Source organism: Poecile atricapillus, chromosome 2 (assembly GCF_030490865.1).
Source record: "Poecile atricapillus isolate bPoeAtr1 chromosome 2, bPoeAtr1.hap1, whole genome shotgun sequence".
Lineage (NCBI taxonomy): Eukaryota > Metazoa > Chordata > Aves > Passeriformes > Paridae > Poecile > Poecile atricapillus.
The window spans coordinates 69,618,096-69,642,929 of record NC_081250.1 but is presented as its reverse complement, the minus strand read 5'-3'; the positions used below and the strand labels follow the sequence as shown (position 1 = coordinate 69,642,929).

The window sequence follows — 24,834 nt, the reverse complement described above, 5'->3', positions numbered from 1 at the left end:
GCACGTCTGACATTGAGCTCCATCCATCACTTTATTGGGTAAACATAAAACAGGCAGCACGGGGCGTGTCACAAGATAACACAAGATATATTTCATAGGGTTCGTCAAGTCCGCCCCAAGTACAGCTGAGAAGCTGTGCTATACCTTTCCCTGGTGAATCTGATAAGGTAAGCATTTATTTGAATTAAATTTATGATTTAATTTCTAATCTGCAAGATAAAAACCGATTGTCTTTTACAATACTTATAATTGCATTGATGTAACCTCATGTTTGTGGCCTTCAATATCAGTTAAGAAACTAATTATCACAGGATGCCTTCTGCAGAAACCTTACCTACCTTCAGATGTTTCTTCTGTATTATTTTGCTGTTGCACAGTCTGCCATGCATAAAGTCAAAGTATTTGTATTTATGAACTAATGTATTTATGAATTAATAGTTTTGTTTATTAACTCTTCCACATTGAAAAGCTGGTGATAAGTTAAACAGACTTTCTTCCTTCTTCCTCTATTGCTTTAATTTTTCATTTAATATTAAAAGACAAAACTGAATTTGTTTAAATTCCAGGGGTCATGTAAGATATTCTCTGGATGAAATCAAGAAGTGCAGATTGTTCAAATGATCCCATCATTCTACAGCTCTGTGTTATCTTTAATGTTACATTTTCAAAGATAAATGACAACAACACCCCCCCCCCCCAAGCATTTGCTTCATCAATCTGTTTCTTCACTAAGAACATAAACAGAGCTTAAAGACTAAAATGTAATAGTAAGCAGAGAAGGTAAATAATAAGAATTCTACCTCATATCACCCATAAAATCAGTCCAATTTAGAAAGAGAATGAGCATCCATTCAATCAGGGGAACAGTCAGATGCATTGTTGTTCAAATTATCTCACATTAGGAGATGACTGTGACATGAAGATGTTGATTCCATAGGGTCTGTGATGCATATTGCAAAGTACCCTGGATTTTGTTCTCTAGCAGCTACACAGGGAAACAAATTGCTTGAAGATCCTTGAGACCTTAAGTTAAAAGTGTCATAAACACTGTACTGTTGCATTAGACTTCAAAGTACTGTATTTTCTAGTCTGTGTTTTCTTCTTTCACCAGCCAATGCACAGCTGGCAGATGTCCATGACTTTGATTGCTCATGAATCCAAAAGCATGTCTGCCTTTTAAATCCATGCCATTGCTTCTGTCTGCTAAAAAATCCCTGTGCACTAAGTTTGGGGTTCATGTGCACTGAATTTTTTGTTTTACAATTGACCTATTTCACCACAGTAAGTCAGACCCTTTCTGTTTCCTTCAGACAACAGGGATTTCACAATGGGCTCCATCAGTGCAGCAAATGCAGAATTTTGTCTTGACGTATTCAAAGAGGTGAAACTTCACCGCAGCAATGACAATGTGCTCTTTTCCTCCCTGAGCATGCTTTCAACCCTGGCCCTGGTGTACATGGGAGCAAGGGGTAAAACTCAGTCCCAGATGGAGAAGGTAAGTTACTTACCTTTACTTAGTGAAGTGACCTCTACTTGTGCTACTTGTCCCTTCTCAGTAACATTACTGAAAAAATATTATCCACTGATGAGGTTCTCACCTGTTTCAGTGCACAAGAACTAAGCCAACGTCACAAAATGGAGAACTGAATCAAGAGTTATATATAGAAAATACTAGAGTATATTTTCAACATAACAGGCAGTTGACTTAAACTTAAAAAATAATCTCAGGAACAATAGCAAAATACATTACCACTCCGGCAATTTTAAGAATTTTAAATTCTGACAAGTTACAAATGATGTAATCAGATTTTCTTTTTCAATATACATATAAAAGATAAATCCCAGAAAGACAGGAAGACAGAATATTTTTATAATTTTAGCAATACATAATATGCAACTCAATTAATTTCTATACATTCACTAGAAAAAAAATATAATCTAAGCAAAGTATTTACAGTTTCCAAAAAGGTCACAGAGGGAATAGACCTGTTGCAAGCTCACCTGTAAATTTTTAGTTAATCTATTTTCTCAGCATCTTTTTTTTCCTGAGCCAACAGGTTTTTTTACACAAGCAACATGTGTAAATCTCAAATTCACATTATTTTTGATCATGCTTCTCATTTCTACCACTGGTATTTTCTCTTGCAGGTTCTTCACTTTGATAATGTTACAGGAGATAGAGACATTTCTGACTCCCAGGTAGAGAAAATAACTTAATCTTCCCATCTGTCTTATTCTCTCCTCAGAATGAAAGTAGAACTTTTCTGCCTCTCCTCCTGGCAGTTTCAGACCCTGACAAAAACTACAGTAATGGCCTCAAACCAAGGGGATCTGTGGAGGGAAGGAGGGAGGGTGTGATTAACCTGTATTTTAAATAACATAGAAAGACAGCAGGTTGCTTATCTTGCACCAGAACAAGTAATGGTGTGGGAAGAATGCTTTGGGCACCAGGGTGTCTTCCCAGGCAAGTGCTGCTGCAGGATGAGTGAAGAGGGCTCAGTACCTAGAGCCAGGGTACAGCAGTTTGATTTTCAGCTGGGCAGGAAGATGCTGAGCAGAGTCCAGAAGTCTCAGTGACAGGAACTCAACTGCATCTTTCAAAAAGCACATTTCAGGGGATTTGTCTTGACAAGGATGAACTTGCCAGTTCCACGCACCACCACCACAGCACTGTCTGTCCCAAAGGTGACAGTCTGTGGGGGAGGCTGCCCTGTGGCATCACTCTTAACTGAAAGGGACAATACTTTAGGATCCTATTTCCTTATGCAATCTATCTTCTTTTCTCATGTCATCACCTCAGTGTGGCACTGCTGAGTACATCCACAAATCATTCAAGGATCTTCTCTCAGACATCGGCCGGCAAAATGCTACTTACTCACTCAGGATTGCTGACAGACTCTATATCGAAAAAACATACCCTATTCTTCAGGTGAGTTATACTGTGAACTGACTCCCATGAGATTTCCTGTAAATCCCCTGTGACTCTGCCCTAGAGATGCACCACCAACAGTAGCCCACTCTGCTGATGAAGAGATGCTTGTGAGCCATCAGGAGAACTGGTACAGAATGAGTTTGGACCTTTCTGTGCCTATCAGATGAAGGCAAAAATATAATCGCATAAAGTAGCCTATATTGAAAATCACAGGGAGTAATCAAGATTGCTGTTAATTTACTAGAAAAATGTCTTTTAATGAAAAATGTTAACTTTTAAGGGAAATTAAATAAGCTTTATTACTTGAAATAATGAAAACTGAAGTTGTCACTAGTTTTCCTAGTGAAAAGAAGCTTTGCTTTTCAAATCTAAGAATGTGAGAACACAATATTCAAAACTCTAAAGAGTGAACACAAAGAGAAGGAGACAAACATTTTCTGTCCTTAGAAATGTTTGTTAAACCGAGGCTATTTTGGTAAAACAAAGTAAATGTATCAAAATTTTAACTTAGAACCCTGTCTCATCAAAAAGTGCCAGACCAATATATGTGAAGCAGTCTTTCTTGTACAGCTTTAAGATTCAGTTACAGGAAGACAGCTGTGACTGACATGTTCAGTGTCTGACATGTTCAAACCCAGGAGTAAACATTCCCTGTTCCTTAAAACATTCTGCTTTATTTCACAGTCTTGCTTTACACATCCATGTAATTCCAAGTTCTCATCTGACAACTGTAAACCTTCTGCTTACAGGAATACATAAAGTGTGCACAGAAATTCTACAGGGCAGAGCTGGAAGAAGCTGACTTCAAAACAGCTGCAGAGGAAGCAAGACAGATCATCAATTCCTGGGTGGAAAAAGAGACAAATGGTAAGGACTGAAAAATGAGTAGCAGGTATTTTCCCTCACCTACCATAAACTATATACTTGTCTTCCTCTCCTCACAATCTTCAGAAAAGGTGGGTCAAGCAAGAGCTGGTTGCTTATTGCTATGAAAATGAAACTCCCCAACCCCCACGCTCACCCCAACATTGCCAAGATTTGTGCACACCAGAGGAGCTGTACCTTACAGCTTGTCTTATCTCTGCCCTGTCTCTTTCTTAAAGGACGTATCCAAGACCTCATTGTGTCAGACTCTATTGATCTCAATACTGCGCTGGTCTTTGTGAATGTCATTTACTTCAAAGGGATATGGAAAACTGCATTCAAAAAAGAAGACACTGAGGAAGAGCCTTTCAACGTGACTGAGGTAGGAGGGTACAGACACAGTTCTGGCCAGGGCATCTGTTGGCTCACACAGCCAGAAGTTTGGGTGTTACAAATACCTGTCACAGGTTGGGTGATATAGCTGAGTCCCTCATTGTCAGTGCCTGGGCCTAACGACAAGTAGTGTTTGCAAGATGTGTGTCTGACCAGGATTCCAGGTCACACAAGCAGGCAAGAGAGGAAAATGAAGACACAGTTCTTCTCAAAGGCAGCATGATTGAAGATTGAGTCCTGTCCTTTCAAAGTACATTTGTCTGACCAAAGAAAAAGATTGCTGCTCCCACATCACATCATCTCATTTTTGTTTTTGCAGCAAGAGAGCAGAACAGTGCAAATGATGCGTCAGAACAACACCTTCAAAGTGGCAAGAGTGGCTGAAGACAAAATTAAGATCTTGGAGCTTCCGTACACCAGTGGAGAGCTGAGCCTGTTGGTGCTGCTGCCTGATGACATCTCTGGCCTGGCACAGGTATGGCCCTGGCAGAGCAAGCAGAAGAATTATGACTTCAGTGGGGCTTGGCTGCTGTCAGACCCTTTGCTGTCCATTGACATCCCAGCTTCCCACCCTATGGCTGTATTGGGCAGGCAGGGGAGCACAAAATCTGTCCAGGTGCTCAGGCAGAGCCTCTTAGGAGAGTCCTGAGCTCAGTTTTATAAAACAAAGGTAAAGCATTGTAGTGTTGCTGCAGCCCTGCAGAAGAGGATGTTGCTATATGCACCAAGCTCCATTGGGTATCAGAAGCAGGCAAAGTAGCAGTATTTTTTTATCCCTGTGAGTGATTTCAAATGTTTGCTAAAGGAAAAAAGTTTATCCTAGGGGAAATAAAAAATGCAAGTGATGAATAAAGCATTCCAAATGCCGACTAAAAGGAAAATGAGAAAAGTAATATTAGAAAGGAATAAAGTTGAGGAAAGGGATCAATAAAATATCTTCCAAGATGAACAGTTTTAGGGCCAATTTGATTTGATGTTTTCAAAAACTGTATTTTTACACAAATAGACTTGATCTGATAAAGAAATTTTCAGATGAAAAACCTTTGAGGAGCTTCCTCAAGACTGACAGATGATATAGGCTCCATAGTCAGGAGGAAGCACACAGGAAAAACAAGTGTGTTTAAGAACAAGCACCAGTTCTGTTGTGTGCATAAAGTAAATGGACAAGGTCTGTAACAGGTGGTAAAAACACAGCTTTGAAGGTCGTTGAATTTTTGTCTCAGATATTTACTTTCCTGCCTCTCTTTGCAGCTGGAGAACAAAATCAGCTATGAAAAACTCATGGAGTGGACCAGTCCCAAAGTGATGGAAAAGAAGAGGGTGAGAGTGTACCTCCCACGTATGAAGATTGAGGAGAAATATAACCTCACATCTGTCTTGACATCCTTGGGTATGACCGACCTGTTCAGCCCCTCAGCCAACCTCTCTGGCATCTCTTCAGCAGAGAGCCTGAGGATATCTGAGGCCATCCACCAGGCATACGTGGAAGTCACTGAAGAGGGCACTGAGGCAGGTGGCTCAGAGGTTGTAACCGGAGAGATCCAACAGTCCTCTGAGGTTGAAGAGTTCAGGGCTGACCACCCATTCCTTTTCTTCATCAAACACAATCCAAGCGACATGATCCTCCTCTTTGGTAGATATTGTTCTCCCTAAGGAGAAAAAGGGCTGGAAATAATGCTTGCCTACCCTAAGAAACAGACCTGCTTTACTCTAGTATAATATCTCTTCACTATCTCTAAGTGGAAAGCCATCAATACCTAGAGAGATATTCCTGAAGAAGTGTGTGACTTTTCAGATCTTTGGGTGCAGATATTTCTGTTACACAAGTTGTACTTAGGACTTATATCCAGGAATAAATGAGAACTTACAAGAGGTAGCTTAGAAATATTTTCCCTCGTGACTGAACAACTTAAGACTCGGGACCAGTGTTTTGATTCTTGTGAGAGATTCTGACACAGATATTGAGTCTGTTTCTTCTATAGGAGTTCTCTGAAATAAACACAGCTTTTAGAATAATCCTGTTCCTTTCTGTTGAACTCCTTGGGCAACCATCCTTGAATTGATGCCTGGACAACTTGCAGACAAAATTCTTAATTTTAGCAAATCATTCTTCTTTGAGTATTGCATTTGTATTTCTTTGTGTTGCACATATGGTAAGGCTAAGGTCTCTTGTTTTGAGGGGGCATACAGAAAGTTTACCACTTCTTCTTAAATCATCATCTCCAAACATACCACCTTCCTGACTGTTTCCCATCTTCATTCCTGGCATATGTCATTGACTTTGTGAATGGCAACTGTTGGTCCTTCTATTTATTCTAATAAAAGCATTGCAAACTAAACATGTCTCTACCTGTTTTGGGTTACAGTAGCACACAACCAAAATATGTGATAGAGTGGGTCATGGTTGTGAAGGGGTTCAGACTAGGATTTAGATTCTACTTTCAAAACCAAAATGTACCTATATATGAAGTCATTAAAGAGCCTAACTTTTTTTTTTCTAAAATTCTGAGTTTAAGCAAGGTAAGCCCTACAGCTCCTATTTTTACCTTGTGCTCATCTCCATATGACATATCAAATAACTCAGTTTATTTTAATCTGCTGTTGTATTTCCAGATAGTTTTAAAAGATTTCCTCTAATTATTGTCAGTAAATACATTGAGGAAATGTCTAAGAGATACAGCTTGAAAAACATGAAAAACGTATTTCTCTTAAAAGGTGGACTACTTCAGCTGTCTAATTCCCACAAGAACCACACAAGGAAATCTTTGTTACTGACTTTTGATAACATAATCCCCTAGAGACATTATTTTCTATTTTGGAGTCTTTAGGGGGAAGGTTCTTCAGGTTACAGTTTATTCAATTGAAAGACTTATTAGTGTTAATCACTGACTTAAGCAATCCTCCTTCTGCTGGCATACACGTGCAGAACTGCAAATCACAGTACTTTAAAAGTGCTTAAAAAAGGGAAACGCTTGGCAGCATTTGGAGCTATCTCAAACATTTTTGAAGTCAGGATTAAATATAACTTGAAATGATGACTACAGGAAAACATATCTTTTTGGCTGCTGTGAAGCCTATGGGAGAGTTGCAAATACTGGTCTTCCCAAGACAGTTATAAGGGATTAGACACAGTTAACACAAGTATTCAAGCAAAAAAGTACTTCTTTTTATACATGCAATTTCAAGGTTTACTGTGCATATCATGTTCTGCTTCTCTTCTAGCCTAAAGCAGTAAACAGAGTTTTGCTACAACTAAAACAAACAAACAAAAAAAGGCAGAATATATAAAATACTGTTCTAAGGGGCAGAGGGTGAAAGTTTATATACAGTTATAAATCTGTTATTAAACTGAAACAAGCATTGTCACTCTGCGCTTTCTAGGTGAAAATGAAATTAATATTTATTGAATTATATAACACAAATATAAAAAAATAACTATTATATTGTTTATTTGCTCCTTTGCTTGATGATTATTTTAAAGAAAATAAATGGAGAAAATCAATGGTAATGAAATGGTAAATGGTTTCTTAAAACGATGTATGAGAGGTCCACCTAATGTCCTCACTGAGAAACAGAAGTATTTGGCTCATTTTACATTGGGCCATTAGGTGTCACTAGGGATACAAAATGATGCCTCAAGTCTTCTGACAGACTGTTGAAAACTAGTTTTGGGAGCTTAATGTAGGTTCCAATTTTGTTCTTAATTTTTTTGCAAGCAGATAATTATGATCAATACAGTGAAAATGTAGACTGGTGGCACTGGGCTTGAAACCCAGCCATTTTTGAAGAAAAAGACAGAAATATTATTTGGTGAAAAATCAGACATTTTAAGATGTCTGTGTCCTGGAAAAAAGATCATGGTCAAACACTATAGAATGTATAGAGCTGTTTTGTTTATGAAAGAGAAACCATCCTCCAAAAAGAGGCTAAAATCAGAGGTAAAAGTGCAGATTCAGCAAGGCTGGATAAGATCCATACCCCTGGGCTGGGCCCAGTACTGCCCCTGTGTGTTGTTGGTCTGGGCTGGCAGGACCCTCTGCAAAGGCACTGCCTTGGTCAGTGTGGCTGCTGCAGCTCCCATGGGAAGCAATTCTGAAAAGACCAGTGTGGAGGGTGTTACAAAGGGATGAGGGAAGAGCAGCTGTGTGGAGAGCAAACACTGCCTGCTGCTTCGCAGATATGAAGTCCAGCAAGAATTTAATAACACGAATCCCAGCTCCCTCAAAGTCTAGGTATTGTCCTACAGTTCTTGTTGCTCCCTGGCAGCATCACTGAAGCTGGTATGTCAATAAACTGTCATCTGCCCATTCACTACACTCCATTTTCACTACATCCCACGTTCTTCTGGATTTACAGTACTGCCAGGGGTCTGTGGAACAAAATCAGACACACGCACAGGACAGCATTTGAAATGCTGTGCGAACTGAGTGTGCCTTTCCTTCTCATGTCATTTGGAGAAGGGTTGGATGTGACATATCTTCCCTGCCCTTTTGGGAATACAAATTTCTGAGATCATTCCATATCCCTCTCCATATATGACTTGTGAGAGAGGGCTACAGTCTCCTAAGCAAACCAAATCCATGGCTGAAGGCACAAGATTTACCAGGCTTGTGCTTTAACCATTGTCTCTAAAGGAAGTGCAGGACCTCACAGATGGTCCCAAACTGGCACCCTGTGATGATGCTGCTGGCATATCCTTGTCTTTATCTTGAAGTGAAGCCACATTTTTCTGTGTTAGTATACTTTCTTTCATCAGTAGAAATGATAAACAGAACATACGTATAAAAGTGTCAAGATCACACCACCAGTGAACATCTGCATTCATGGGATATGCAGTGTGCTGTTCCCTCAATAAAGATCCATCCAATGCTGCACCACTTTGGGATCTGACCACTAGAAGGGACATGAAATTGTCTGTGCTCTCTCCTTTCCCCCTCTCATGTAATTTCTAATAAAATACACTTTAATAATTTTCTTACTAGTGTCCAAAATGAACACTTGCAGCGTCCATCTTGCTGACGTTCATGCCCAGGCAAAGGCATGCAAACCAGCAAGGACCTGTCAAGAGACTCCACTTAAATTCTTCTCTTGAGTGAGAGGGATGTAGACTCCCATGGAGGCATCTCACAGCTCTGCCACAAACAGTGCCCTGATTCACGGCTTGGAAGCTGCTTTGCATGTCCCACACAGTCAAACTCTTATGAGAGGGATAATCTCAAGGCTAGAGGTTTCTGAAGTCCTGAGTCTTATGTAGGCAGTGACAGGGGCTGCCTATTCAGTATATCTTCGACACAGGAACTTAATGGTATTAAAAGAGGTTAGTAGAAAGCAGTTTTAAAACCCCAGCACATAGAGGTAGCTGACAACAAACAGCTGAATGATGGAATTAATGGTCAAAGAATGAAGAAGATGATAAAATTTCACATGATTTTAAAGGGAAACTGGAAAAAAAACCCATGGAAGATAAATCGATTGAGAGGTAATAAATATATAGAAAATACCACCAGCTATTTAAGTTCCAGGACTGACAACAGCCAGTGTTAGGACCCTGAAAGCACTACCAGCTTCAGCAGATTTCCTCAACACCCTCTGCAGATGGGTCTGGAGCCTGTATTGGACACTAGGGAACCATTTGTGAGAGGAGGACATGAACTGCCCTTGGCCAGTTGCAGCAAACCTTGTAATGAATGAAAAGAACTCACGGTATGCCAGTCAGAGGAGCATACAGCACCTCTGCTCAAGTGTAATTAAGAGAGAGTGGACAGAGACATGTGAGAGATGTGTTTGGAGAAAAAAAAAAAGGGAGAAGACATGAGGATGTTAATAAGAAGGGGATGTTATTAAGAGCACAGCTGAAGGCACACTCTTGGGAGTCACCTCTGGGGCACTGCAGCCACAGGCAGCTCATGCCAGGGCAGTGATACTCCTGAGGGACTGCTGCCTGCAGGTGACTGATGCTGAAGCAAGGACATCCCTGTGGAACTGCAGCTCCTGAAGCAGAATAGAGCACAGGATAAAAGTGAGCAGCAACATCTGGAAGATATAAACAGTCATACACCAATCACAGCCTCTTCCACTGCTTGCTGCTTCACCAAAGGGACTGGTGAGCACTGAGTGTAACAAGGAAGCTGAAACTACTAAGCATAAGAGACCTTTTGTATTGAAGAGAAATGTGGGGAAGCAGGATGAAAGGTCTGTTTTATAGTTTGTTACATTGATTTTGTCAGCTCCCAAATAAACAACAAAAATTTAATGTCAATCAGCAAGAAATTAAATGAAACTCCACAAGTTGAAGCTGTTGTCCAAGAGAAGCCGGTTTCAGCCTAGACAGAGTGCTGAAGTACACTGCAGGTTCCTGTCTCCAGTTCTACCTCCTGACAGATCTCAGTCCTAAGCCTTGTAGCCTTGTCTCCAGGCCCATCTCTTTTGCTCGTAAGTGTATGACAGAGCTCTGAGTGCACTAACAAATTTTTAATAGTCCTGCTCAGCCATACCTGGAGTCTCTCCCACACCTGTGATCCCAGGAGCTCTAAGGTAAGTGCTGGACTTTCAGTTCCCATCTGTATTACATCAGTGGTGTGTCAGTCTCCCAGTTCAAACACAGCTGTGCCCATTCCTGGCCAAGGACTCCTAATGTGACCTTGGCCTTGCCTTGTGATCACTGGACCTGGACCTACCTCTGCTGTGTGAATTGACTTTGTGGTCAATGTTGTCTTTGCACCTGCCTCATAGCCATGACGTCGCCTAATGATCCAGACTGCCTGTGATCTCCAGGACTGCTCTGCTCAGCTGCTGAGCCCTGGCTGGTGAGGCATCATCTAGCTGTGGCATCCCCCTTACCTCCTGGTTCGTTCCTTGGGTTTTCCTTGGGAAAAGCTGGCCTTTGCTGCTTCCTGACAGTGAGCTCAGTCCTCCCTGAGCCCTCTTCCGAGCACCGAGGAGCCTGGGTCTCAGGTCACACAGGGCCTTGTCCTTATAAACATTCCTGATCTCCACAAAGCACCCACTAATTACTTAGAGCCAGGCTCCTGAGTGAGCCTCCTTCCACCCAGCCAGACCATCTTTCTTGGCTTGTTCCTTACCAGCCTTGGGCCTGTTGGGGTGGTCTGATCATCCCACTCAGTTCCCAACCTCTTGTGCCATGTCCATTTCATATCCACTGCCCCTGTCCCAGCCCTGTGTCCCCCAAAACAGCCCCCTAACCCCCTACAGCCATGGGGACACTGAAGTGAGTCCCTCCCAAGTGCAAGTCTCCCTAAGGAGCAAGGGCATGCTGACCTCAGGGGGGAGGCTGCTGGTCCAAGCCCTGAAGGCCCTAGAAGCCCTCAGTGGCCTTGATCTTCCATGGGGCCTCTACCACCTGCCCAGAGCCCAGGATCCCATGCAATCCACCCCGCCCCAGGCCATCAGTGTGCCTCAGTGACACCACATCAGGGGCTGGTCTGTTCCCCTCAGTCCTGCCCTGCTTGGCCATGGGCCCTCTTGAGACCAACTTGTGCACTCATTTCCTGGCTTGAGCTTGAGCCTACTCTGTCACTACTGACCTGCCTGGTAGTCACTGGATCTGACTGCAGCCCTCACTTGTTTTGGACATGCCCTGTCACTTATATTGCCTCATGTTCTGAAGGCTTGGTTGGACCTGTCACCCTTGCTGGGTCTGTCCTGTTTCCCTTGCTCAGGTGCTATGGGGCTGGGCCCTTGTCACTGAGCCTCCCATTCCACAGGCAGCAACCAGCTCTCATTGCTCCCTAACCCTAGGCTCTGGAAACAGACCATGGCCCTGGTTCTCTTGCTGTGTCCATGGATGTTGATGGACCCTGTTACTGACATTTGGTTCTGCTTCCCTGTGGTCACATAATGTGGTGTGGCACCCAAGAGTGAGGGCACTGTCCTCTCTGGAGGCTGACTCTTGGCCCAGCTCACTGTCCTCATGGAGCAGCCCTGCTCCTGCTGCTTCTCTCATAGAGACAATTTTCCACCCAAAATATTGCCTGCTTACTCAGCCTATAGCTTTCCAATTTGACTACAAGGATATTCTGGGAGATCATCCTGAAGGCCTTACTAAAGTCAGGTGTACAATATCATCTGCTCTCCCTTTGTTCATACAACAAGCTGTCACATCCTAGATGCCAATGATGTTTTTCAGGACCTTCATGTGTCTCAAAATGTTCCTCAGAGGCTTTGCTTGGAAGCCTTCTGCAGGGATTTGAGCTTGAATACGACTGTACACCAGGGCGTTAGTGACCCACATAGTACTTGACAGGAGAAGGCACAGGCCTGAGCTTGCTGAATGTGGAGGTTGGCTCTCCAACCTGTGCTGTCCTGCACATTGCCCTGGGCTGCAGCATGAACTTTGCGTGCAAGTCAGAAGGGAGGAACCTGTAGATAGCTCCCACTTGGCATGAGTGACTGCATCCCCTGCATCCTTGCATTTATCATGAAGTGAAGCAGCAAGTTTTCATGTGAACTTGTTTCTCAGAAGAAATTAATTGTTTTCTTCTTTAAAAATTCCTGCAAGAGCTCTAAAGACCAAAGTGTCAGTGAACACCAAGTGTCATCTCCATGGATGCCATTCCTTGACTGGTGATCTTTCCAGTGCTGCACAGCGGGGTTACCTGCAGCTAAGGGAATATCACAGAATCATAGCATCAACTAGGTTGGAAAAGACCTTTGAGATAATCAAGTCCAACCTATGGCCTAAGACCACCATGTCAACTAGACCATGGCACTAGACCATAACCAGTCTTTTCTTAAACTCCTCCAGGTATGGTGGCTCAACCAGCTCCCTGGGCAGCCCATTCCAATGTCCAATCACCTTTTCTGTGAAGAATTTCTTCCTAATGTCAAACCTAAATCTCCCCTGGTGAAGCTTAAGAGTGTGTCCTCTTGTCCTATTCCTAGTTACTTGGGAGAAGAGGCTGATCCTCACCTGGCTACAACCTCCTTTGAGGTAGTTGTAGTGAGTGACAATAAAAATTATATATATTATCCTCTTTTTCATTTCAGTGTTAGCTGTAATAAATAGTATTTTAAGCAGAATTTTAGAGACTGTGTCTTGACACAGATCATAATGAGTACTAATCCTTAGTGCCTTCAGCAGTGCACTACTTCTTCTCAGTGACCACAGAGACCTGTAGTCTCCTCAATTCTCCTCCTTTTTCTTTCTGAAAATTAGTCACTTTTCCAAATCATCAGGAATCTTCTCCAATCTTCCTGACTTTTCTTTAGTCTTCATTTTTCTGTTCTACCTAAAGAAACTTTTCTTACTGTCCTTCACATCCCTTGTCAATTTTCCTTACAGCACAATTTTTGCTTTTCAGGTTCCATCCCTGCATGCATGGTGAAAGTTTCTATACTCCTGCCTGGTGGACTCTCCTTGCTTTCAACTCCTGTACACTTGCTTTTTGCATTTGATCTTGGACAGAATGAAGGCACCTTTATCATCAGAGACATGTTGCTTCCACAGAAATATATGTGGCACGTGTGGAAGCAAGGCAAAGGCTTTGCATGTATGTGAGGCTAAAACTCATTCAGCCACAGTGAGGATGTTTTTCAAGATCTGAGTCAAAGACTCCTATCCAACCTGTGGGATGTGATCATTGAAAATTATGCCATGAAGGTCACATCAACCTATGTCAGGGGGAGCAGTAAGAAATCCATGGGAGAGCAGTAAGAAATCATCATCTCTACAATGAAGTCTAAGCCTGTGTCAAGTTGAAATTAATAAAGGGATGTAAGATGTCATATGGGATATCGCAATGACAATTAAGAGCAATTACAAATGCCTGGTCACAGTCTGTGAGGGATCAAGGAAGCACTGCAGGCCACAGTGCACATCTCCAGTGGCATAGAGCTGTTGCAGAAAGGTGCCAGGTGGGCTATGGGCACCTGTCTGAAGGAGCTTGACCAGATAATTAATTTGCTTTGTAATGGGGAAAAAACAGAACCACAGAACAATGAAGAGAGAAACCATCATTGATAGCTGCAGCATCTAGGTTTGCAATGATAACAAGCTAGACAGTCAGCTGCAATCAGTAAATCTCTCTGTGAATGCTTGCCTCTGTCCCTGATTGAAAGCCACTTCTAGAGTCACAATGCGGAATGCAGACAAACAAAACACAATTAATATGTTCCCTTCTATTGGCAAAAGAGCAGGAACAAAACCAGAACACAATCCTGAGTTCTGGGTAGATTTTTGTGATTGGATGACAGGCTTTGTTCTGTGAGCTAACCTGGACTTCATATCCTTTTGTAGAAGTACCTTTTACATTGTCAGTTGTCCAAAGCTCAGGTACTCAAGAGTGTTGGTTTAGGGACAGCTCCACAATGAAATGCCTGACAGAGGAAAGGGCAACCGAGCCTTAGCTGACCTCTTTCTTGGGACAAGCATTGTCAAACAAGGATGTGTGACTGAACTGTTTGTACTGCTTTGCACAGCTGTGCTGGACAGTTGTCCCAGGTAGTCTTCCAAGTGCAGGAAGGTTTCCTTACTCTAGACCTCATGTCAAGCAGACTGTACGAGACCTTTACGTGTTGATGCTATGCTGATGGTCTGCTCTGATCTTCATTTGCTCATGGGTATATTCTGTTGCTTAAAACTGGCCTTGCATTAATTCCCAGTCTGAGCACAGAAAACCACACCAGACTCCTCATAAAAGAACACAGCCTGCCTTTATCAAACATTATCACAGCAGAGTTTATTATCCTCCATATATTTGCTTATTGTGGGTGTGTTTTGAACCTGAAACACCAATTCTTGGAGAGAAAGCATGATTTTTTTGTATACCTCATGGAAAAAGCCTCTATATTAAATGCATACAAAGCTGCCCTGAAGATCTGGAACCAGGATACTACACAGAAGCCAAGTTTTATATCTCACCAGATATAAAAAACCACAGGGATAATTTTTATTCTATTCTTGCATTGTGATGGTGTGGAAAAAAAAAGATCACTAACAAAAGTGCAGTTGCTTCCTGAATATGTTTGTAGGTCCTAAAATTCAGGCCATATATGATGAGCTGGACTTGTGATACAGGTCTGGACACTTCTGTAATTCATGAGTGATCAACCAGACTAAGGGAATGGGAATCATGGTTGTTTAGCAGAGAGTGTTGGAGGACATTTGAAAGGCAGATTTCACTGAGTTAAATGCACTGACCAACTCTTACATGCAGCAATGGAAGACCAGTGTGGTGGAAGCAGAACTAAACCCTTGCGGACACAAAGTGGCCCTGAACAAAAAAGGGGTAAAGAGTGAAAATTGTGGCATAAATCTGAGATATACTACAAACAATGTGAGAAAACAGCTTATTAAGTGAAGACACACAAGTTTGAAGAATCATGGAGTATCTCAAATTGGAAGGGAACTATGAGGATCATTGAGTTCAGCTCTCTGATCCTTGCAGGACTACCTACAAATAAACCATGACTAAGAGCATTGTCCAGACACTCACTGAACTCTGACACACTGGATGCTGTGACCACTTCCCTAGGGAGCCTGTTTCAGGGTGTGACTCCTCTGGATGAAGAACTTTTTCCCAGTGTCCAATCTGAGCTTCTCTTGATGCAGCTTCATTCCATTTCCTTGTGGTCCATCACAGCTCACCAGAGAGAGGAGAGCAGCACCTCCCCCTCCACTGCACCCATTAAGGAAGTTGTAGGCTGACATGAGGTCACCCTTCACCCTCCTCTTCTTGTCCTTGAGGCCTCTCACTCTCCTCTGTCCTCTTTGTCACTCCTCTGTGCACACTCTTATAGTGTGATGTCCTTCTTACATTGAGGTGCCCAAAGCTGCACACAGGACTCGAGGTGAGGCCACATCAGCACAGAGTAGAGTGGAAAATCATAGAATCATAGCATAGTTTGGGTTTCAAGGGACATTAAAGATGCCCCCTGCCACTGGCAGGGTCAATCACCTCCCTCAACCAGCTGGTGATGCTGAACCTGATGCACCCCAGTATGTGGTTGGTCCTTTTGGCTACCAGGACACACTGTTGACTCAGATTCAACTTGCCATCAACCCAAACCTGCAGATCTCCTTATGCAGGACTGTTTCAAACGTCTCATCCCCAGTCTGTACTTGCAATGAGGATCACTGCATCTTGCACTTGCTCTTGTTAAATTTCATACATTTGGTGATTGCTGAGCTCTCTTGTCTATGCAGATATCTTTCTAAGACCCTCGAGGGAGTTCACAGCTCCTCCTAGCTCAGCATAGCTGCCATATGCCCACTTTGGCATGTCCACTTCAGCTTTTTCATCATCATCTTAGAAGGATGACTGATAATCATTATTTTGTGGGCACAAAGCTTAACAGGAAACCAATGTGTGATACATGCCCTGTGACTTGGGGTCCGGGCACACCTCCCACCTCTCTTAATCATATGTCAGATCTTCTTTTGGCTACCTGGCGCCAGAAAGCACTTCTACCTCTCCTGATGTTCATGTTACCACCTCACCTCACCTCCTGAGCTACACACTGACAGACAGCAACTCATCAAGGGGAATGTAGATTTATATGGCACATTTATTTTCACAAGAGGAAGCAGACTGAGGCAAAGAACACTGCACTGCCTAAGCTTTTGACAGCAATACAGGAGCCTACTCTTCTTAATAGAGATCACAGTTATGCCCCATATGTTCTAAAGAATTATGTTGTACAGACTTTGGGATCCTCCTCCTGCCTTCCCTCCCCCCCCCCCCCCCCCCCTTCTCCCCATGCTTTTAGTAATCACACAGTGCTTTGCAGAGGTCAGAATGATTTCTTAACTGTTTGTTCATTCTATTATTTCAATACAGAACAATAGCTTTTATAAGTGAAATGCATTTATAACTAAAATATATTTGCTATTGTGTATTATAATTGTCCCACAGACCATGAACATTCCTCTATCTGGATTTCACAGTGCCTCCATCATCTGTCAGACTATTAAGTTACTTAGGGAAGATCTGAGAGATACAAGGCAAGTCCATACAGAAATATATTTGGAACTGTTTTTTACTTTATCTAGAGTTTTATGATTTGCTGTTAACCCCTGAGAATAAAATACATTGCTATAAAACCTAACTCATAGAAAGATCTTTTATAAATATTCCAGCTTCTCAAAGAAAATGTTCCTGTTTTTGACTTTTATCTCAATTGGTTTTGTCACATGCACTCTACTTTATTTTCCCAATATTTTTAGGAGTATAAAAGGCTAAATCCTGTCCTCTCTCCTCTCTAGCATGCATTTTGAACATTCAGAAAGTACTAACAGAAAGAGAGTTCTAGTCTATTACTACAACCATAGTAACAAACTGACTAATTACTGATGTACTGACTAATAACTGCTAATTATGTGCGACATCAGTAGGGTTTTCACATTTTTTGTTTTCACTGCCATTCCAGTATCTAGCTGCAAATTTCCCAGCCTTTTCTCCAGCCCAATGGTCCTGATGTACTGGTGGAAAGCACTGTTATTCAGAATAAAATACTAATATTTGATCTCTCTTCAATCAAACCCATTGAAACAAAAACCTGACCTTATACCATTAATTTATTTTTATGGTGTCAGAAGTCAAACTTCTGAAGGACAGCAATGGGTGGGTCACAACTCAGACTGTATAAATTCCCAAGGGCTCAGCCAGTATACCCACATACAGTTGGAAAGCTGTATTGTCTTTGGTGCTGAAACTTGAAGGTAAGCATTTCTCCATGAAAATTTACCTTTTCACTGAATTATTTCTTGTTTCTGACTAAACTTAAAAAGAGAGAAATTGTCTTTTGTTTGATATTTTTCAGGGCAGAATATTTCCATGATACCCTCTACAAATCTCACCCGTGTATATGCATTCTACGCTATCTTATTATGTGCAAAATCTGAATATTTGTGGTTTTGAGGAGATTTTTAAAGTTATTCTGTGTGCTCAAAATATTATTTTGTGCTCAAAACATGATTTTATGTCAGAACATTTTATCTTCCCATTCAGTATTTTTTAAGATTGATTTTGACAGACAAGTAATAAGTTTTCTTGCTTGACCTCTGGTTCGAAAGAGTGCATTGAGAGCTCAATTGTGGTGTTCTGTGAATTTGCCGATTTAGTGTGAAATTTCCCTAGAAGTTGCATTCCTGAAAAATACAATTGGTAAACAAAAGACAACATAAAAAGGTACGTGGGTGGAGAGATGTACAATTTTAAAATAACTTTTAAATTGGAAGATGTGTACAGAAAGGAAAGTGAGAGAAGTATGTGTATGTCTGTATGTGTATATCCAAGAGGCCAGTCACAAAACACTTTGGTAGAGTTGAACACTACAAAGAGAAATTGAGATCCTAGCATTTAATTCCTACATAAAGGGCTGGATTTTGAAAAACAACAATTTAATTTCTCAGACAGGTTATAGTCTGAGAAAACATAGCATATTTAAGCAAAGCAAGCTACTTTTGAAAGCACAATACAATGAAACATGAATTTTGTGCATCAGTCTTGCTCCTAGATTAGGTGAACTTAAATGAATTATATTGCCTGCCCATTACTAGGGTAAGCTACAGACCTCTGAAGATCTACTGACAGTAAGTACTGTGCAACAAATAGATACTTTACTACACCTACTTATTTTTAGAAAATAAAAATAGCTAACCTCTGCTTTTACCCATATCTCTCCAGACTTAGACCAAACGGAAATGTAATTTGCACATAAATTTCCAGCTTTGCATGTATATGAAAGAGATAATATTTTCTTTTTTTCATCAAGCTACTACAAAGTACTAAGGAATTGTAGCCTTCAGTGAACGAAAATAAGTAGAAACAATTGTTGTCTGACTGCTTTGAAAAGGTAAACAGAAAACACATACAGATTCCAGAGTTCTGAGGAACTGTTACAAAAAGGTAAACGTGTAGAAATGCAGAAGGAAACAGATTTGTGAAAACAGTTTCTAACATGCACAAGTGGTGAGTATAGAAATAGACATGTTAACATAGAATGATTTCCAAATTACTTGTTTATATCTTATAGCCTGAAAACTCCTATTAAAGTGCATGCGCTGTGTGTGTATGCTGTTCCCATCATGACATTGTTATTGTGCTTCTGCTCTTTGCTCCAGGCAATACTGCTGCACAATGGGCTCCATCGGTCCAGTGAGCACAGAAGTTTGCTGTGACATATTCAGGGAGCTGAGAAGCCAGAGTGTCCAGGAGAATGTCTGCTACTCCCCTCTGCTCATCATTTCAACCCTCTCCATGGTCTACATAGGTGCAAAAGATAACACCAAGGCTCAGATAGAAAAGGTGAGACTACATTTAGGATTTAAATCCTCCTGCTACTCAAGAGAGCCACAGCCCTCAATTACATGATAATGCCTCTCAGAGACTAAAAAATGTGGATCCCAAGTTACCATAACATGGATCCAGGATTATCAAAAGCTATGGCCACCTGAAATTCCAGTGTTAAACAAATGCATCAGCCTGAAAGCTTGAGACTGGATTTAAATTTTATCATAGTTTAGCAGTAGAATTCTCAAAGACAAAAAGCCATTCCAGTGACCCTTCTTTTGGAATACGGAAAGGAGACAAAAATCTGTAGGGAAAGAGCTAAAACATATCCCCAGACTGCAAGGCGTTTCATGTGTTTCCTACAGCTCTCACTGTCTTCACAGAGAGTGGCTGGCTTGTTACATATAAGAAGGTTGGTATTATTGGTAGCACACACAGGAGCTGAATTCTAGATGTTCAATAGAAAAAAGGATCATCTAAGCAGGCAACAGTAGGCATGGCTATTCAGAGATGGCACAGATAGATTGCACCTTTTGAGTCATTCTCAGTTAGTCAACAGGTTTCCTTAAAACATTATGTGTTAATCTCAGTTGCATAACCTTTTTCTTGTCATACCAGTTATTCCAACTACTGTTATTCTTAATTACAGGCTATCCACCTTGATAAAATCCCAGGATTTGGAGAGAGCACTGAATCTCAGGTACAGAAAAAATTTCATCCCTTCTCTATGTCAGTTTCTCCTGGGAGCAAAATCTATCAGATAAAGCAGTCTCATAGCAGTTCCAGCCCTACTCCAATCTGTAGCTAGTGCTCCTCATCCAGTATTTGGGGAAACACTTCATTCATATGAATGAACAGAGAAGGCGGGAAACAGAGAATTCAGAGCAAGCATAAAATGAAACCCATCACCATATTATTGGGCCAATAGGGGGAAATTATAGATATTTGTATGATTAGGCCAAGTAGCTGGTGCTAGTGGTTAAACAAGACTGGTTGGGAACTCATCTGCTGGAGCTAGACTACTGTAGCAGGTAATTAAAAGCCCCTCCAAGAATGGTATGAGGAAATTATAGTAGAAAACAAGCACTGAATTGCATATACTACATCAGCATAGGATGAACAGTTTTGTAAGCAGAAGCATCTGAACTACTCTACTCCTTTCATATAGTATGAAATACCTAGTCATCATTAAAATTAGGATAACAACATCTGTATATTTTATGTGTATTCATGTCAATCAGTGTGGCACATCTGTGAGCATCCACACTTCACTTAAGGACATCTTCACCCAAATCACCAAACCAAGTGACAATTATTCGATCAGCATTGCCAGCAGACTTTATGCTGAAGAGAAATACCCAATTCTGCCGGTGAGTTGCTCTAAGATCTGATCTGAATGTCAAAACTGTAACTTTCTGTAATGCAAAAAGCACTGTCAAAAGTCCAGGTTCTGGTAAAGAAACTTTCTTCCACATGGAAAGATTCTCTCTATCACAGCCCTAATCCTTCTTGAGAAAAAATGTGACTAGCTAAAAAGATGTTTGTGCAAAGTACAATAAAGATCCAATCAAGTCAAGGCATAATTAATAAAGGTAATTTTTGTTGGCAAGAGATAATTCCAACTCTTCTCAACTTGCAAAACAAACCTTAAAAATAACTTCAGGTTCTCAAAAATATTCCAAGGTTTTCAATTGAAAGGAACATTTAATTTCAAATTCAAGGAGAATACCATTGCAAAAAAAAATTTAAAGTGCACAAAGAGAAAAATAAACCCGTACTTAACTGAAATGAATGTTGTTTTTAAATTAAACTAATTTCTGGAAAATATTTTTTAAAAATGTAGGCATATAGTCTTGCTTGAAACAGTGCATGTCAAATCTTAAGATGCTTATGAACTAGCTCATGGCTTACTGATTAGCCTCAATAAGCAGATTTATCATAATTCTTGCCTTTTACATCTGCAAAATGTTTTGACATTCTGAACTGAAAATGGCATACTCTTTCTTTGCAGGAATACATACAATGTGTGAAGGAACTGTACAAGGGAGGTTTGGAATCTATCAGCTTTCAAACAGCTGCAGAAAAATCCAGAAAGCTCATAAATTCCTGGGTTGAAAGTCAGACAAATGGTAAGAGGAAGTCAAATATCAGCATAGGTATTTTCCCTACTGCCACCACATTTGAACAACATGTGAGACCATTTAAATCAGGTGATGAAAAACCAACACCTCTCCATCTGCTCCTTTTTCTGGATGGTAGATCAGTTCCCAGATACAGAACTATCATCTAAAAAATTTTTTTTTTCCTCACACACACACCCCCGTTAGAGGACTCTCTCTATCTGCAAAGGCTTTGTCGATATGTAATACTTCCAGTCCTGCTAAAAGGGACAGCACTAAAATATGCTTTTTACACATTGACAATTTTTTTTACACCAATGTTTCAACTTTTGTTTGATGCAAAAAGTATTAAATGTTTGGTTGGGAGACCATCCTAGAATAAAAGGTTTCAATGGTTCTTCCTGTTGTCACAAAATATACTAATTCTGAACCAAGTAAATCTCTGGATCATATATCTCTCTGTATTTCTTCATAAGGAGAGAAACAACAGCCATTGCCAACAGCAGTAAGCAAATCAACATTGGAACTACAAGATAACAGCTACAAAACCAAATCAATGTCCCTGCCCTTCTCCCTCCTTCCCACAAATTCTTTACCCTCCATTTAACCTTGTAATTGCCAAGAAAGATGTGTTATATGCAGATGTTATATACATACATGTTCTCTTTTCTTATGCATTTTGAAAGGGACAATCAAAAATATCCTTCAACCAAGCTCCGTGAGTTCACAAACTGATATGATCCTGGTCAGTGCCATCTACTTCAAAGGATTGTGGGAGAAAGCATTTAAGGAAGAAGATACCCAGACAGTTCCTTTCAGAATTACTGAGGTTTGTGAGCATACATCATTTTAAAGGTGTCATCTTCTAGAATTTATGGAGTAGACATGTTGCTGTACAATCTTCCTGAAAAAGAGCAATTATCAGCTTTAACCATAAATAGGTATTTCTACACTCTAGGAATAATCTTAGGGAAAAAAATATTATTCTCTTTGACTTTGCAGCAAGAAAGCAAACCTGTGAAGATGATGTCTCAGACTGGTACATTTAAAGTGGCAGAGATCCCTTCTGAGAAATGTAGGATCCTGGAGCTTCCATATGCCAGTGGTCGGCTGAGCCTGTGGGTGCTGTTGCCTGATGACATCTCTGGCCTGGAGCAGGTATGGCCCTGGCAGCTGGGTTTCAGAGAATCATAAACACAGTGAGATTTTAGGTGCAAAGAAGTTCTCCACATTAAAGTTATCTTAAAGCACATCCCTACCACAGATCTGAATATTGGCAGCATGAGATTGTTGCATAGAGGCACACAGCTGTCCCTATGTTTGTGCTCTAAAGCTCTAAAGTCTCTATGTGTGTCTCTAAAGTTTGTGCTGAGGATGGATTGCTAAGCAACTGCTTTACTGGGTTAAATTTTTGTCACTGTAGAACAGATTCTTCTCAGATAAGCAGCTGTTACTCCAGCAGCTTGAGCTCCAAAGCTTTTATATCTCAATTTCTGCGTACTGAGGAATTCACCGGGAAGTTCATGTTAGCTTGAGTATTTGTAATTATTGAATGATTTAACAGCCTTCAACATGCTTCCTTCATACCTTCAAAAATTAAATATCTAAAAATTGAACATGAGTACTGGACTGGTTAAAGCAATTAATTAAAGTAAAAATACACGACATATTACTGTTGATATGAAAATAATATAGCCATTAGCAGGAATGCAATTTGAAGAGTTACGCAATAAATCTGAGTTAATTGAAATGATTGTGCAGTAACTCAAATTATAAAATATAAAATTATAAAAATAAAGACTAACTTGAAATGAGATAAATTTCTTCAGTAATAAATGAGCTATCAGTTATTACTGAAGAAATTTAGCTGTGTTCAAATGCCTCTGGATACTTCAGATATTAGTAAAACCATTAACACTTACCTGGAAGTCTTAAATGTTGATAGAGCTTACAACTCAAGCACAGAATGACTTTTGGAATATATTTCTGAAGAAAAGAAGATAAATAGGTCAAGAGTTGTGGGAAATTTGCTGAGTACCCATCTAATTAAGACTATTAATTGGCAGTGAGCTTATTAAAGAAATAGGAAGCAGGACAGAGAAGAGAATCATGGTTTGCTTTCCTCTTCTAGACACATTCATCCATATATACCCAGAAAAATACACCATAACAAGAGCAATCAGTTTAAGAATAAAACCACACAAATGGTAGTGCATTTCTACAAAAGAAGTTGTGCTCTCATCCCAGAGATCTAATTTGTTTGTTTCCCTGCAGCTTGAGACTGCAATCACCCCTGAAAATCTCAAGGAATGGACCAGTTCTAGTAAGATGGAGGAGAGGAAAATTAAAGTCTATCTTCCCCGCATGAAGATTGAGGAGAAATATAACCTCACATCTGTCTTAAAATCCTTGGGTATCACCGACCTGTTCAGCTCATCAGCCAATCTCTCTGGTATCTCTTCAGCAGAGAGCCTGAAGGTGTCTGGAGCATTCCATGAGGCATTTGTGGAGATTTATGAAGCAGGCAGTAAGGTGGTACGCCCATCAGGAGCTGGGGTAGATGACACAAGTGTCTCTGAAGAGATTAGGGCTGATCACCCTTTCCTCTTCTTCATCAAGCACAACCCAAGTGACAGCATCTTGTTCTTTGGCAGATGCTTTTCCCCTTAAAGAGAGGAAAGCTGAAAGAGTTTCTGTCCCTCACAGCAAGACGCAAAGTGCTGCAGTATCAAGGGTAAAAAGAAACACAAACTTTCTCTTTTATCCATATTTTCTAAAACCAGAAGGCTTTATATAAAAAAAAAAAAAAAAAAAAAGAAAAAGAAAACAAAAAAAAAGAAAAGAAAAGAAAAGAAAAAGAGGTTAAGGCAGAGAAATTTTGCCAGGAAAGCAGAGACCTTTTGCCCTTCCTTTCTGCTTAGTATTATTATTAACTCATAGATGAAGAATTAAGGGAATGAAAATCTGACCCAAAGAAAGTATGAGCATTAGCAGAGATGTTCCTGGTTCAATTTAACAATAATAGTGCTGAATCATCACACTGAAAAAACACATCACTTGTTTCGGGAAAAAAATGCGGTCTTGTAACTGAGCCAGTTTTCTTTACAGACCAATTTTGTGGTGACTCCTGTGGAATAAGTCACTCAAAATTTCCTAGACTAAGCTCTAAACTACTTCCAACTATACCTACTCTGACAATGCAATAGATTTTTATTCTTACCCCTGATACTGCAAGGCTCTTCCTCACTTTCTAAAGATGCATTATAGGAATCTT

At 40.6% G+C, this 24,834-nt stretch overlaps 2 protein-coding genes across 3 annotated transcripts; both read left to right on the top strand.

Annotated features, from left to right (window-relative positions):
* The first annotated feature begins 1,318 nt into the window (after positions 1–1,318).
* LOC131575179 (ovalbumin-related protein Y-like) lies at positions 1,319–5,842 on the top strand. 2 transcript variants are annotated; one of them, XM_058830240.1, is made up of 7 exons: positions 1,319–1,495; positions 2,149–2,207; positions 2,794–2,929; positions 3,682–3,799; positions 4,036–4,178; positions 4,509–4,664; positions 5,441–5,842. In XM_058830240.1, exons 1-7 carry the CDS (start codon positions 1,328–1,330, stop codon positions 5,840–5,842), a joined length of 1,182 nt encoding a protein of 393 aa, XP_058686223.1. In that variant the 5' UTR covers positions 1,319–1,327. The 2 variants fall into 2 exon arrangements, with proteins under 2 accessions (XP_058686223.1, XP_058686222.1); XM_058830239.1 differs by having other exon boundaries at positions 1,328–1,495; positions 2,149–2,199; positions 2,801–2,929.
* A 13,445-nt stretch (positions 5,843–19,287) lies between these two features.
* LOC131575180 (ovalbumin-like) lies at positions 19,288–24,230 on the top strand. The gene is made up of 7 exons (XM_058830241.1): positions 19,288–19,455; positions 20,090–20,140; positions 20,682–20,810; positions 21,452–21,569; positions 22,247–22,389; positions 22,563–22,718; positions 23,835–24,230. The coding sequence occupies exons 1-7, from the start codon at positions 19,288–19,290 to the stop codon at positions 24,228–24,230; spliced, it is 1,161 nt and encodes a 386-aa protein (XP_058686224.1).
* Positions 24,231–24,834: the final 604 nt, after the last annotated feature.